The sequence below is a fragment of the Sceloporus undulatus genome, chromosome 2 (genome assembly GCF_019175285.1).
Source record: "Sceloporus undulatus isolate JIND9_A2432 ecotype Alabama chromosome 2, SceUnd_v1.1, whole genome shotgun sequence".
NCBI lineage: Eukaryota > Metazoa > Chordata > Lepidosauria > Squamata > Phrynosomatidae > Sceloporus > Sceloporus undulatus.
In genome coordinates, this window is record NC_056523.1 from 30,679,014 (window position 1) to 30,691,238 (window position 12,225).

The 12,225-nt window shown below is 41.9% G+C and overlaps 1 protein-coding gene across 6 annotated transcripts in view; it reads right to left on the reverse strand.

The window, feature by feature from the left end:
• ADAMTS9 (ADAM metallopeptidase with thrombospondin type 1 motif 9) overlaps positions 1–12,225 on the reverse strand; it is a 179,550-nt gene that overhangs the window by 19,306 nt on the left and 148,019 nt on the right. For all 6 annotated transcript variants that reach the window (XR_006101997.1, XM_042449998.1, XM_042449999.1 and 3 more), the window contains one exon: positions 6,282–6,452. Coding sequence is in view for 5 of the 6 variants with exons in the window: in XM_042449998.1 (XP_042305932.1) it covers positions 6,282–6,452 (171 nt within the window). In the remaining variant the exon portion in view is untranslated. The remainder of the gene's footprint in view (positions 1–6,281; positions 6,453–12,225) is intronic.

Sequence of the window (12,225 nt, forward strand, 5' to 3'; positions counted from 1 at the left end):
AATAATAATAATAATAATAATAATAATAATAATAATAATAATAATAATAATAATAAGCTACTGTTAACCTGAAGGCACATAACAACTACAGTGCAGAAATACTGCCAGCTACCCCCATTTGAATACATACAAATTAACACCATTTTCTCCAATAATCTATATTTAGAACATGGGGGAAATCAATGAGCTCATGCAAATGCCTAATGGCCAGCTAGATTTTCTCAACCCTATTTTTGGGACTATAACATGAATGCATTGCCTCTGTTTTTAATGATTTAGTTCTCTTCTGCGCCTCAGTTTTCCCTTTTCTGCTAGGTCAGCAATAGTGCTGTTGTTTTCCTTCCAGGTGTGAAATGTTTCTTCATTGGATGCAGAAGGAACAAGCCAGGATTGGTCTGTTTCTCCCTGTGTTCAGATCTGGTGACATTGGAAAGCAGCTGATTTCTCTTGACAGGTATGTTCATTGTTGTGGGGAAGAAATGCCAGCTCAAATTTGTTCAAAACATATGAATCCAAGCCTCACATTTATGAGAACAAATTGTTATTTTTACTTGTCAGCTGATTTCTTAAATCTTTTCTCCCCTACTCCAGGGTCTTATTGATTTTTCATTTCTTAGAACAACAGGACCACACACCTCTCTGCAACAACAGGGCCAACTATGGACACATATTTGGAATACAAAACACAAGAAGCTAATTGTTACCTTGCTATTATTAGACTTAACCTGCAAGCAGATATGCTCAAATTAGGGTACAGACTTCTCAGTTAACCATGAATAAAATGCAGATTGGAGTGTGTGGAGAGAGAGAGAAAAGAGGAAAGAAATATAAAAGAAAGAGAAGAAGTGGCAGGGAGACAGGCTGTCCTGAAATCTTGTGCTTTTATGAGCCCTTTGGGAAAAATGCTCTTGGGCAAAGCCAACAAATACAGGCACCTTGATGGGCATGAATGTAATTATAATGAGCAGCTATAAGAAGACTGTGGGCTTTTCAAAGCTTTCTGTTTATACCAGCTTTCAGTGGCAATGCCAAGCCTGAGTGGACCTTGGGCAAGATGCCCTGTGGGGCTTACACTGCTGTTTCTCATCCCACCCCACTGCTCTGGCTGCTTGCTCTCACTACATTAAAGAGTGAGAGAAATGGAGAAAACCTGGGAGAAAGAAAGGAAAATGGAGTTGTTCTTTTCTCCTGCTCCTTAATTTACTAGGTGATAGGAAAGGGACAAATGGGTGCCTCCTTTCTTGTATGAAAACTTTTCACACCAACTTTCACTTAAAGTTGGTGTCACCACACTTCACAGTCTCTTTAGCAGGAAAAATGAGGCTTTTGTTCTCTTCCTGCAGCACCAATTAGTTGGCCTTTCCCTGATCAGATTGCAGTGTGGTAGCAATACTGGGAGCAGCAAGAACTGCCACTGCTCTTTTTCAAAAACATACCTATATACATGTTTAGGCTGATTACTATGATATGATGTTTGAGACCACTGGTTCTCAACCTTCAGATGTTTTGGACTTCTCCTCCCAGAATCCAGCATCATTCGCCATGCTGGTGGAAACTTCTAGTAGTTGGAAGTACAAAACAGCTGGAGAATCAAAGGATGAAAACCCCTGTTCTAGAAAGTCATGTACAAGAGCATCATTCCCAGAATACCTGAGGAAGTAAGCAGGGTAATGAACATGACAGGTATGGGTCCCTACAGCTTTGTGCCACAGAAGAGTAGTTGCTCTAATAAAGACATTTTTGAAAAAAGGATTTTGATGGCTACCCCCGTATTAGTGCTCTTGTTTAAACTTCTTCCCCAGTCTCTGGGGCCTTGGACCTATGTTCTCTAGGTCCCAATAGAACCACAGCTTGGCACCTTCACAGCTTCATTCCCCACATCCATTTGCAAGACATAAGCCTTATATTTCTGGCTAAAAGGGAGTGTTTAAATTGTACAGAACTGATGGATGTGAGTTCAGAAAACCCGGTATGGAAATTCTAAGAGATTGTGTGTTCTCTAGTTGCAAGAGACATAACAGAGAAGTGAGAGGCCATGTTTAATTTTCAGAAAGAGACCTGGAGGAAACATGGTCTTATGTTTTATAGGAAATAATTCCATTTATGTTATTAACTTGTGGGGAGGGAGAGGCTGAACTTGTTTGGTGGCAAAGGGAAGGCACTCTGCATCTCTTCAACACTGTTAATAATAATAATAATAATAATAAAATTTTATTTATACCCCGCCCTTCCAAATAGATCAGGGCGGCTTACAAATGCACCTTAGTGCAGCAAATACAATATAAAACAGGTTAAAAACAACATCATCTCTTCATAAAAACAATAAAAACCCCTTAGCCCAACCTCACGGCCACGAGTGAGGAGGGAGGCCCATAGGATGTTTAGTCGGGGAATGCCTGATTAAATAGGAAGGTTTTGAGTCCCTTCCTAAATTGGGCCAGGGTGGTGGATGAGCGGAGCTCTATGGGCAGCATGTTCCAAAGGGCTGGGGCAGCTGTGGAAAAGGATCTTCTGGCCGTAACGGCCAACCTTGCCCCAGGCACCTTCAGGAGTTGCTGCCCAGATGTTCTGAGGGTGCGAGGCGGAATGTACGGGGAGAGACGGTCCTTCAGGAATCCTGGGCCCAAGCCATTTAGGGCTTTATAGGTGATAACCAACGCCTTATATTGAGCTCGGAAGCGAATAGGCAGCCAATGGAGGTCTTTAAGCACCGGTGTTATATGGCTGGTCCTGGAAACGCCAGTGACCAGCCGTGCTGCCATGTTCTGCACTACTTGCAGCTTCCGAGTATTCCTTCACTGTATTTTTAATGCCAAGCCTTAATATAATCTGTAGACACTTGCTTTTGGCCTACTATTCAGTGGGATTCTAACACATAAGCCAAGATCTTGTTTAGTGCTGGCAGAGCATAAAGTTTATGCAAATAGAAGAACTGGTAGTTGGGAATGATGTGGCTGTAGCTTCCTAATCATTCTGGTCATGGAGTGTGGGAACAGACCTGTATCCACCTGCCCCTGCACTAAGGTTAAGCAAGGAATCACTCACATAAGGATGCATTTAGGGTTGCCATAAGTCAGGACCTCCAAACCAGGACAAATGTAGGACAAATGTAGGACAACATTTTCAAACGTAGGACACATTTTTTAAAAATGGAGGACACGCAAAAAAATTTGATGATTTAAAAAAAATGTTACTATAAATGCATGTTTCTTAGGCATGATCAATATGGAGGACATTTTGGCATTATTCCTAGACAGATGGCAGAAATGTACTTCCCTTTCTGGCCAAACACCCCTCCTCCCATTCCAAAACATGCACAACAGCACATTTGACCATTGAACATGGTTTATTTAACATGGCCTCTTGCATACTTCAGAGGCTTATTCCATAACCAAACCCCTTGGGTTTAACACTTAGCATGGTTTAACATGGCTATGCATATTGAACATGTCAAGGTGGTTTCACTAGAAGTGGATTTGCCATTTCAGGTTTCTTGTGCCAACTGTACTTCTTAGAAGTGTCTACTTGGTCAAGGGAAATCACAAAAAATACACCAAAAACACACTTTGGAAGGTGACACTGTCTCGCCTTCAGAAAGAGCATGCGCATGCCTCAGAAGCTGATTGATATCAACATCACCATCCTCATCATCATCACTTTCATTGTTAAAACATTGTTAAAAAATAAAATAAAAAACAAGGGAATCTTGGCAATTATTAAGACTAAAAATAACAAAAAATAAAATAAAAAATAAAGGAAACTTGGATATTATTAAGACTAAAAATAACAAAAAAATAAAATAAAAATAAGGGAGACTTGGATATTTTAAATAATAAAAATTAACCAAAAATAATAAAAAATAAATACATTCAAACCACACTGACTCTCTTAAACAGGCCTGCCCTGAAAAAAAGAATAATAATAATAATAATAATAATAATAAAAGTTTTATTTTTATACCGCCCTTCTTACAATCAGGGCAGTGCACAACATAGCAAACAAGTACAAATACAATACAATATACAATAAAAAGAAAATACATTAAAAATCTACATTAAATGTAGAATGAAAACTAAGGGAGGCCTGAAATGGCCATTCACCCTCCCCTTCTGCTGCTCCTGCGAATTACAAAGAGGAAGCTTTGTAATTCGCGCCAAAGACAAAGAGTGTTGCCAACAAGCCTTGAAGATAATTCCCCAAACGTTTGGCCCAAAACTCACAACCCCCCCCCCCAAATATATCCCCCAAATATTCAGTCAAATCCCTGAAAAGTACCTGGAATTTAAATGGCACATAAAAACGTAACTGAATAAAAATAATTGGAACTTATTCAACTCTCAAAATTACCATTAAAACCAACCACCAAAATCACACCAAAGGCTCTGAAAAGTACCCATTTTGGTGTGAAAATCACCAGATTGGCAACAAGAGCCCTTTGCCCTCCCTCTGGCCCAGAGTCGTCGTCCTTCGCTCCTCCTCCTCCTCTTCTTCTGAGGCTCTGCCTCCTTAAGGGGCCAGCTCCCATTTGAGACCAGCGCACGGCCAGGGCCAGGGTCGCCGAGGAGGAGGAGGAGGAGGCGGCAGAGGAGGAGGTGGGTGGCCAGCTGATCGCGCGTGGCCCTGAAAGGCCAGGGGGATGCGTGGGGGAAGAGGAGGCAGGAGAAGGAGGTGGAGGCGGGTGGCTGGCTGGCCAGAGGGAGCGCGCAGGGGGCAGAGGAGAAGGAGGAGGCAGACGCGGAAGTGGGTGGCCGGCCAGCTGCATGAGCAGCCACGGCCATAAAGAAGGCACGCATGGGGGCAGAGGTGGCCGCAGGCGTTGCAGTCCTGCTTTTGGCACGAAACCGGACCGGAACCGTGCCAGCACTGCCAAAAGCGGGATTGCCCCGCCTGCAGCCGGGTTATGGCATCCCTAGATGCATTAGATACAACCTGATGCAAGCATTTAAACAGTACCAAATCAGTAGTAAACAGGAGGAATTAAAAGAAAAACAGAACTACATGTATTTTGTTCCTTATTTTTGTATGTCCTTCCTCATTCCAGACTTTTCCACTGCCCTTTTTGACTTTTACACTTTTTGACTGTTAAGGAGAGTCATGTTTCCGAGAGGCCTAGAAATGAAGTCCACCCAGTAATGCTACCTAGATTTCTGCAAATGCTTTCTTGTCTGTTTTATGATAATTTTCACAGCCAAGGAGCCAAGTATTTCCAGTCAAACATGGATCTCTGATAGAATCTCTTGATTCTCATTTCCCAATAACATAAAGTGCAAATACTAGTTTGAATCAAGTTAAGAATAGAGGAAAAATACTGCTAGCACTAAAAGGAGAGGCTCTGTAGCTCTGTCTCTGACTGAAACTATCTGAATGTGTAAATATTATGAGCAACACCTGCAATCATATAAATATAGCCAGCTTCTAAAAAAATTTCTACCCTTTCCATCCAAGATGAGACTACTGAGAACATTGTTGTTGTTGTTGTTGTGTGCCTTCAAGTCATTTCTGACTCATGGTGACCCTAAGGTGAACCTATCATAGGGTTTTCTTGCCACGTTTTGTTCAGAGGGAGTTTGCCATTTCCTTCTCCTGAGGCTGGAAGCATGTGACTTCCCCAAGGTCACCCAATGGGTTTCATTGCCAAGCAGGGAATCAAACCCTGGTTTCCAGAGTTTTAGCACAACACTCAAATGACTATGCCATGCAGCTCTCTACTGAGAACTAAGACCATTGAAATCTTGTCTGTGTGCAGAAAGGTTATCTTACCTATTTGGTGTGTTATCCAACTCGGTTATTATTCTGTTTCAGTACATTAAGGCTAGGTGATCTCTTCAGAGAGAGGGTGCAGATACATACAAAGAGCAGGGAATTATAATGTAATAGATGGGGCCCTCTTCAATTACTTTATCTCTAAGCTTCAAAACTGTGAAAATGAATGCCTACTTGGTCTATATGGCTTGGATTTTACCTTTGAGCAATTGCTTCCTCCATGTTTATGGGCTGCCCACAAAACCACCACCACCACCATCTCTCCCTTCACTTTCTCCCAAAATCTGGTTTCTGTCAGCTGCATCCCAATGCCCATCACTTCTGCCTATTCCACAAAGTAATCGAATGGGAACTGCAAAGGCAAGTGGAATATGCTACACTGTTGCCTCAATCTTGTCACTATTTATATGCTTGGAGAGAAAATTAAACAAGAAGAGAGAGCAAGAGCAGAAAAATGCTCCAAGGACTAGCAGTGAACCACTTACAGGGCTGTGGACCTTGGCAAACAACACACCTACCTCTGACCAATCCCCGGTAATCCAGATATATTCACAGGGTGGTAAGTTGCAGGTCTCAACATCAGCTGGCCTTTCACTTGGATCACAATGAAGACTGTCAGCTTCTTGCATATTTTGATCCACACATATCACTTTACGGTATCTGGACCCTTCGCCACAAGTTTTGCTACACTGTAAAAACCAAGATTAAAGAAAGAGAGAAGTTGAGGAGCATGTGGCAGCAGCAATGCAGTTAGTGAAAAAATTAAAGAAATAAATGAAGGGACAGATGCCCTTCTTATTTTTTGTGAGGTCTTTTTTAAATAATAATAATAATAATTATTATTATTATTATTATTATTATTATTATTATTATTATTATTATTTATATCCCAGCTCTCCACTTTGAGGATCAAGGCGGGTAACAGCAAAGTTAATACAATATACAACAATAAAAACAACAAGCCCCACAAGAACCTGACCCAACCCTCCCTCCCAACTATAAAATTAAACAGTAAAAGATGGTTAAAAATACATAACAATACATCAAAATTTAAAAAAACAAACCACAAATAAGAAAAATAATAAAAAGTTTAAACTTCAGTACTGGACAGAGGCTTGGGACCCTTTCATGCTACATAATTATAGCACTATTTCCCACTTCAATTACCATGGCATCTTCCTATGGAATCCCGGGATTTCCATTTTAGCAAGTGGTATTGAGAATTCTGGGATTTGCAGTTTGTTGTGGTACCAGAGCTCTCTGACAAAGAAGGTTAAATATCTCACAAAACTACAAAAATCCCAGAACTGGATAGCATTGGGCCATAGCAGTTAAAGTGCTGTCAAACTGCATTAATTCTGTACTGTAGATGCCTCAGAGAACTACAGTCAGCCAGGTGACAAATTCTCTATGTGAAAACAAATAAGTAAAGCAAACATTTACCCAGTGTACTTTAATAGGGATGAAGGTTGCTAATACATGGGTACTGTACAACTTCATACAGTCAGTCCTTCGTATCCATGGATTCTTTATCCATGGATTCAACCCTCCACGGCTTGAAAATGTTCCAAAAAGATATAAATTCCAAAAAGCAAATTTTATATAAGGGACACCATTGTACCACGCCACTGTATTTAATGGTAATTCAGCATTCATATTTTTTAGTATCCACGGAACCAAACCACAGCAGATACCAAGGGCCCACTGTATTAACACACAAACACATCTCACTCCTTCTCCTACTACCTTTTGTAGCAACCATTGGATTTTTTTTGGGGGGGGGTACATTGCACAAGCCAAAATACAAAGCAAATTGAATAAAACAAACTGAGATCACTGCCAACAGCCTAAGAATAAGGTACATTATCAGAGAGTCAGCTACCTGCTGAATGTATGCTCAGCCGCAAATATTAGTTTGTTGTTGTGAGTAATCCCCCTATTCAGTTCTTCCCCCACCTGGCTGGCCTGTCTCTAGTACAGCTTTCTCCTATCTCTATGCCATCCTCCCTGTATCTATTTTCTGTCTGGCAAGATTCATATTTTCCCTTTCTCTTCCAAAGGCCCCCCACATCATTCCCTGAGCTGTGACTGGCAGACATCAACCAGGCTTGCTAGGCTTTCTCTTCATACCAGACCAAACCCTGAGACCTTGGGACAGCTCCTGGGATGCCATTAAATGTTACACATTTGCCACCATTGCTTAGGACTTGTCATCCAACTCTACATGCTGCTATCTAGACAGTAGATGCAGAGTAGAGGGTGAATCCTGGCGCCAAAACTATCAGGAAGAAAAGATGATGTTAATTAGTAAATACACAGGCACCTGCTCCTCCAGAGAGTCTTTGTACATTGCAGCAACAGACCAATGAAATCTTTCAAATTATAACAAGCTGCTCTTCTACTAGCTGAGCTAGAGACTTATACATAGCCCTTTCCACTTGTCAACAGCTGAGCCCACCTAAACTGGAGAATTTGCACTCTTGTCCCCTTCCTGGAGACGATGCATGAAAACTGAAGACTCGGGGTCAAGCTCTGATATTTGGCAACTCTACACCAGGATTGTTACATGTGAGGCGTGTCTCCATGAGGAGATGTGAAACTTGCCAAAGGAGGCACAGGTTTTCCCTGAGCTCCGCTTTTTCTAACCAGTGCCATTTTTTTGCAACTTGCTTTTTCATTTGAAAAACAGTGGGATTTTACTGTGCCTGGTAGCAGAAGTTGTAATACAAAGCATGTCAGAATGTTCTGGATGTTTAGTTAATGTAATAAACTCACATACAATTGGTTGAAAAGAATAATTTGCCAAAAGGTCAGACATAAGATGTAATATTCAGAACAGCTCAAATGTGTCCTATCTGTAGTTTAGCCACGTGTAGCTAAGTTAAACAGGTTAAACTAGCTTAGTTCACTAAGATTCTGTTTTTTCAAGCAAACACTAAATTTATATTATCACTTGATAGTCTGTTAAAATTACTGACTATGCAACTACTGCTAGTTGTTCAATACAGCCTTGCCCATGCATTCTGTAGTAAATTACCATATTTTCCGGCGTATAAGACGACTGGGCATATAAGACTACCCCCAACTTTTCCAGTTAAAATATAGAGTTTGAGATATACTCGCCGTATAAGACTACTCCTCTTCCAATGCACACCAAATAAAATTTAAAAAAAAAAAAATCAGATTTGATTTCAATATGGTAATTTTAATTCAAAGGCTTATGACATGCAGATATTTAGCAGGAAAACTTATTGTATACAAAGCCTGCTTGGATTGGTCAGCTCTCCCTACCTGCCCAAGCCCTCCCTGTCTCCAAGACTATAGAGCGGTATTGCAAACAAGGCTCTTTTTTCCATACCCCACAGCTGTTTTTGAGGTTCCCCCACCATATGCGGCGACCACAGATTCTCCAGTCCGGCTCAGAAGTTTCAACACCTGCCGTATCAGACGACCCCCGGCGTATAAGACAACCCCCAACTTTTGAGAAGATTTTCCTGGGTTAAAAAGTAGTCTTATATGCCAGAAAATACAGTAACTCCAAGAATCAGCTTCTTAGGGGATTACTGCTCCCCTCCTCAGAAGGCACCTGGCTCCATCTCACTCTCCTGCTGGTCCCAGAATTCTCCACAGGAAGAAGGACAAGTATAACCGGTGCTCCCTGGAAGAACTTCCTGCTTGCATCGGGCTCGTCCCCAGAAGGACTGAGCTGGCTATATTATTATTGTTTTTGTTATTATTGTTATTGTTGTTGTTGACCTTTAATTGTAAAGCCCTCAAACTCCTTTACCACCTCTGAAAGAGAGCCAGCTACACCTCTTTCTTTTCTCTGTGAACCCCATCCTTCCCATGGCTCCACACATCTCTCCTAACCTGATCCCCATCCGGCCTCTCCCTGTCTCCCTGCTTCCCTTCCTCTGTTCCCTCTGGAACTGCCGCTCTGCTGCCCCTAAAGCAACAGCAATTCATGACCTTTTTCTCTCTAAATCCTTTAACCTCCTCGCTCTCACCGAAACCTGGCTCCCAGCCCATGATACTGCTACCTCCGCTCCCCTTTCTTTTGGTGGTCTCTCCATCACCCACACTAGTCGTCCTGAGGGTCGAGGAGGAGGGGTTGGTATCTTGCTATCTAACTCCTGCCAATTTCAAGTTCTATCTTTTCCCCCCAGCTATCACTTCTCTTCTTTTGAGTTTCATCCTATTAAACTCTTTTCTCCTCTACAGCTCCGGGTCGCAGTTATTTATCGCCCTCCTGGCTCTGCCACCCAGTTTCTCTCAGACTTTGAATCATGGCTGACATTCTTTCTTTCAGATTCAGTCCCCACTCTGATCCTAGGTGACTTCAATATCCACGTTGACGATTCCAATAACCCTACAACATCTCACTTTAACTCTCTGCTAGCTTCTTTTGGCCTCCAACCACATTCCAACTCTTCAACTCATTCTCTTGGTCATTGTCTTGACCTAGTTCTTGCTGCAAACTGTGCCATTTCTGACTACCTGGCACTTGACTTTCCACTATCATCATTTATCTCCTTTCTCTTACTTATACTCCTCCTCCTCACCATACTATTCAACGCCATTTTCTTGATCTTCAATCTGTTGACTCAACCATCTTGGTCTGACCCTGGTTTCATCTCTCTGCCTAAATCTCGGGGATTCTGCTGATTCAGCTATGTCTTTCTTTAACTCCACTCTTTCCTCAACTCTTGACCATTTTGCCCCTGTCTCTGTACGCACTTCTTCCTCTAAGACTAGACCTCAGCCCTGGCTTACCCCCAACATTAAGTTTCTCCGCTCCTGCTCTAGAGCGGCTGAACGTCTTTGGAGAAAGTCCAAAGAGTGGGCTGATTTTATCCATTTCAAATTTGTTCTTTCTTCCTTCTCACACGCCCTCAGCCCAAGGGCAGGGAACCATCTAACTGAAAAGATTGCATGTACAGCGCTGTGTAAATTTACAGCACTTCATAAATAAAGGTTAATAATAATAATAAAAATAGAGATCAAGTGGGGATTTTTTTGTAAACAAAATGCAAACCCAAGAGGTTGCCTCTCACTTCAAGGCCTTCTTTCATGACTGATGTCATAATAGTACGCTTTGGTCTAAAACACCATATAGAAAATTGGAAGAAAAGAGTATATTATTTGTTGGTGTGCCCTTTCTCATGATTTTCATGCACAGAAAATGTAAGAAATGATTGAAGTGACATTTCATGAAAATAACCTAAGATTATTCCAGATCTCATTCTTGATTATATTACAGTGAGTAGAAATTTTATGATAAAGAAAGATCATGCATGGCCCAATAGTTTCCTGAACAACATGCCATGCCAATGGAATAGCAGCCGTAGCAGCAGCTGCTGCAACAAGACACATATTTTAAAAATACCATATACACTGGATTATATAAATCAACGTCATGTGTAAATTAAGGGCAGGGTTTGGGGGACAAAATAATGGATTTTCATGGGCCTCATATAAAAGTGAATTCCACAAATGTGATGCCTACTTCAGACAAGCACAGTATCTGAGATCTAGCAACCCCTGTCTCAAGTGGTGAGCAATGCCTCTTATTCAGAAGACCGAGATGATGCAGCGCCAAAGAAGTGCCAAAAAGCTGTGGTGCCAGTGGCTATTGTGCCCTTTCTGCAGTGCAAAAATGAGCAGAAAAGCCAGATCAGGGGCACAGTGTGTGGTTGCCATGGCCCCGATCTGGCGAAGAAAGAGGTGGCTGCAGGCCACCCCTTAGAGGTGGTCTGTTCAGCCCCTACCACAGTTATGACATAAGTGTTCATGTACTAGTGTTTCACTGCACCAGATGGATTCCCAATGAAGTGAATACCAGAATAAATTTGTTGTTCTTTAATAGCAAGCCTTTTTGCTGCTTTTGTGAAATGGGACTATTTATTTCATTTATATACATTATTCAATGTGTGCAGCTTGAGGGTGTGGACAGGTCTCTTGGATAGGTGAGAGCCATCATGGACCTGTGCCCTTCCTGGCTCTTAAAGACAGCCATTCTGGAGAATTACGGGCTAGTTTTCAATACCCTTTATGGGGGGCAAGAATGTGTGGTGGCCTCCCAGCTCTAGCGATTCCTGAATGAGATAGATTATCTAGATCCATTTTAATCTGGCTTCAGATTGCAACTTGCCTATCAGACAGAGATAGTTTTGGTTAGCTTGGTTGATGACCTTTGCAGCAAACTGGACAGGGGATGTGTCCCTGGTTCTGTTGAACCTCTTTCAGTACCATCTGGGCTGCCTCTCTGGCGTGTAACTTGGGGGCACTGTTTTACAGTGGTTCTGGTCCTTCTTTGAAGGGGAAATTCAGAAGGAAGCGCTGGGAAATGTCAATGTTTGACACCTGGCCGTTGGCCTCATTACTTGCTTTATTCTTTATGCTACTCAAAATCCACATGAAAGCCTTGGGAAAGGATACTTGGGGACTGGTGGCTTGGTGTCA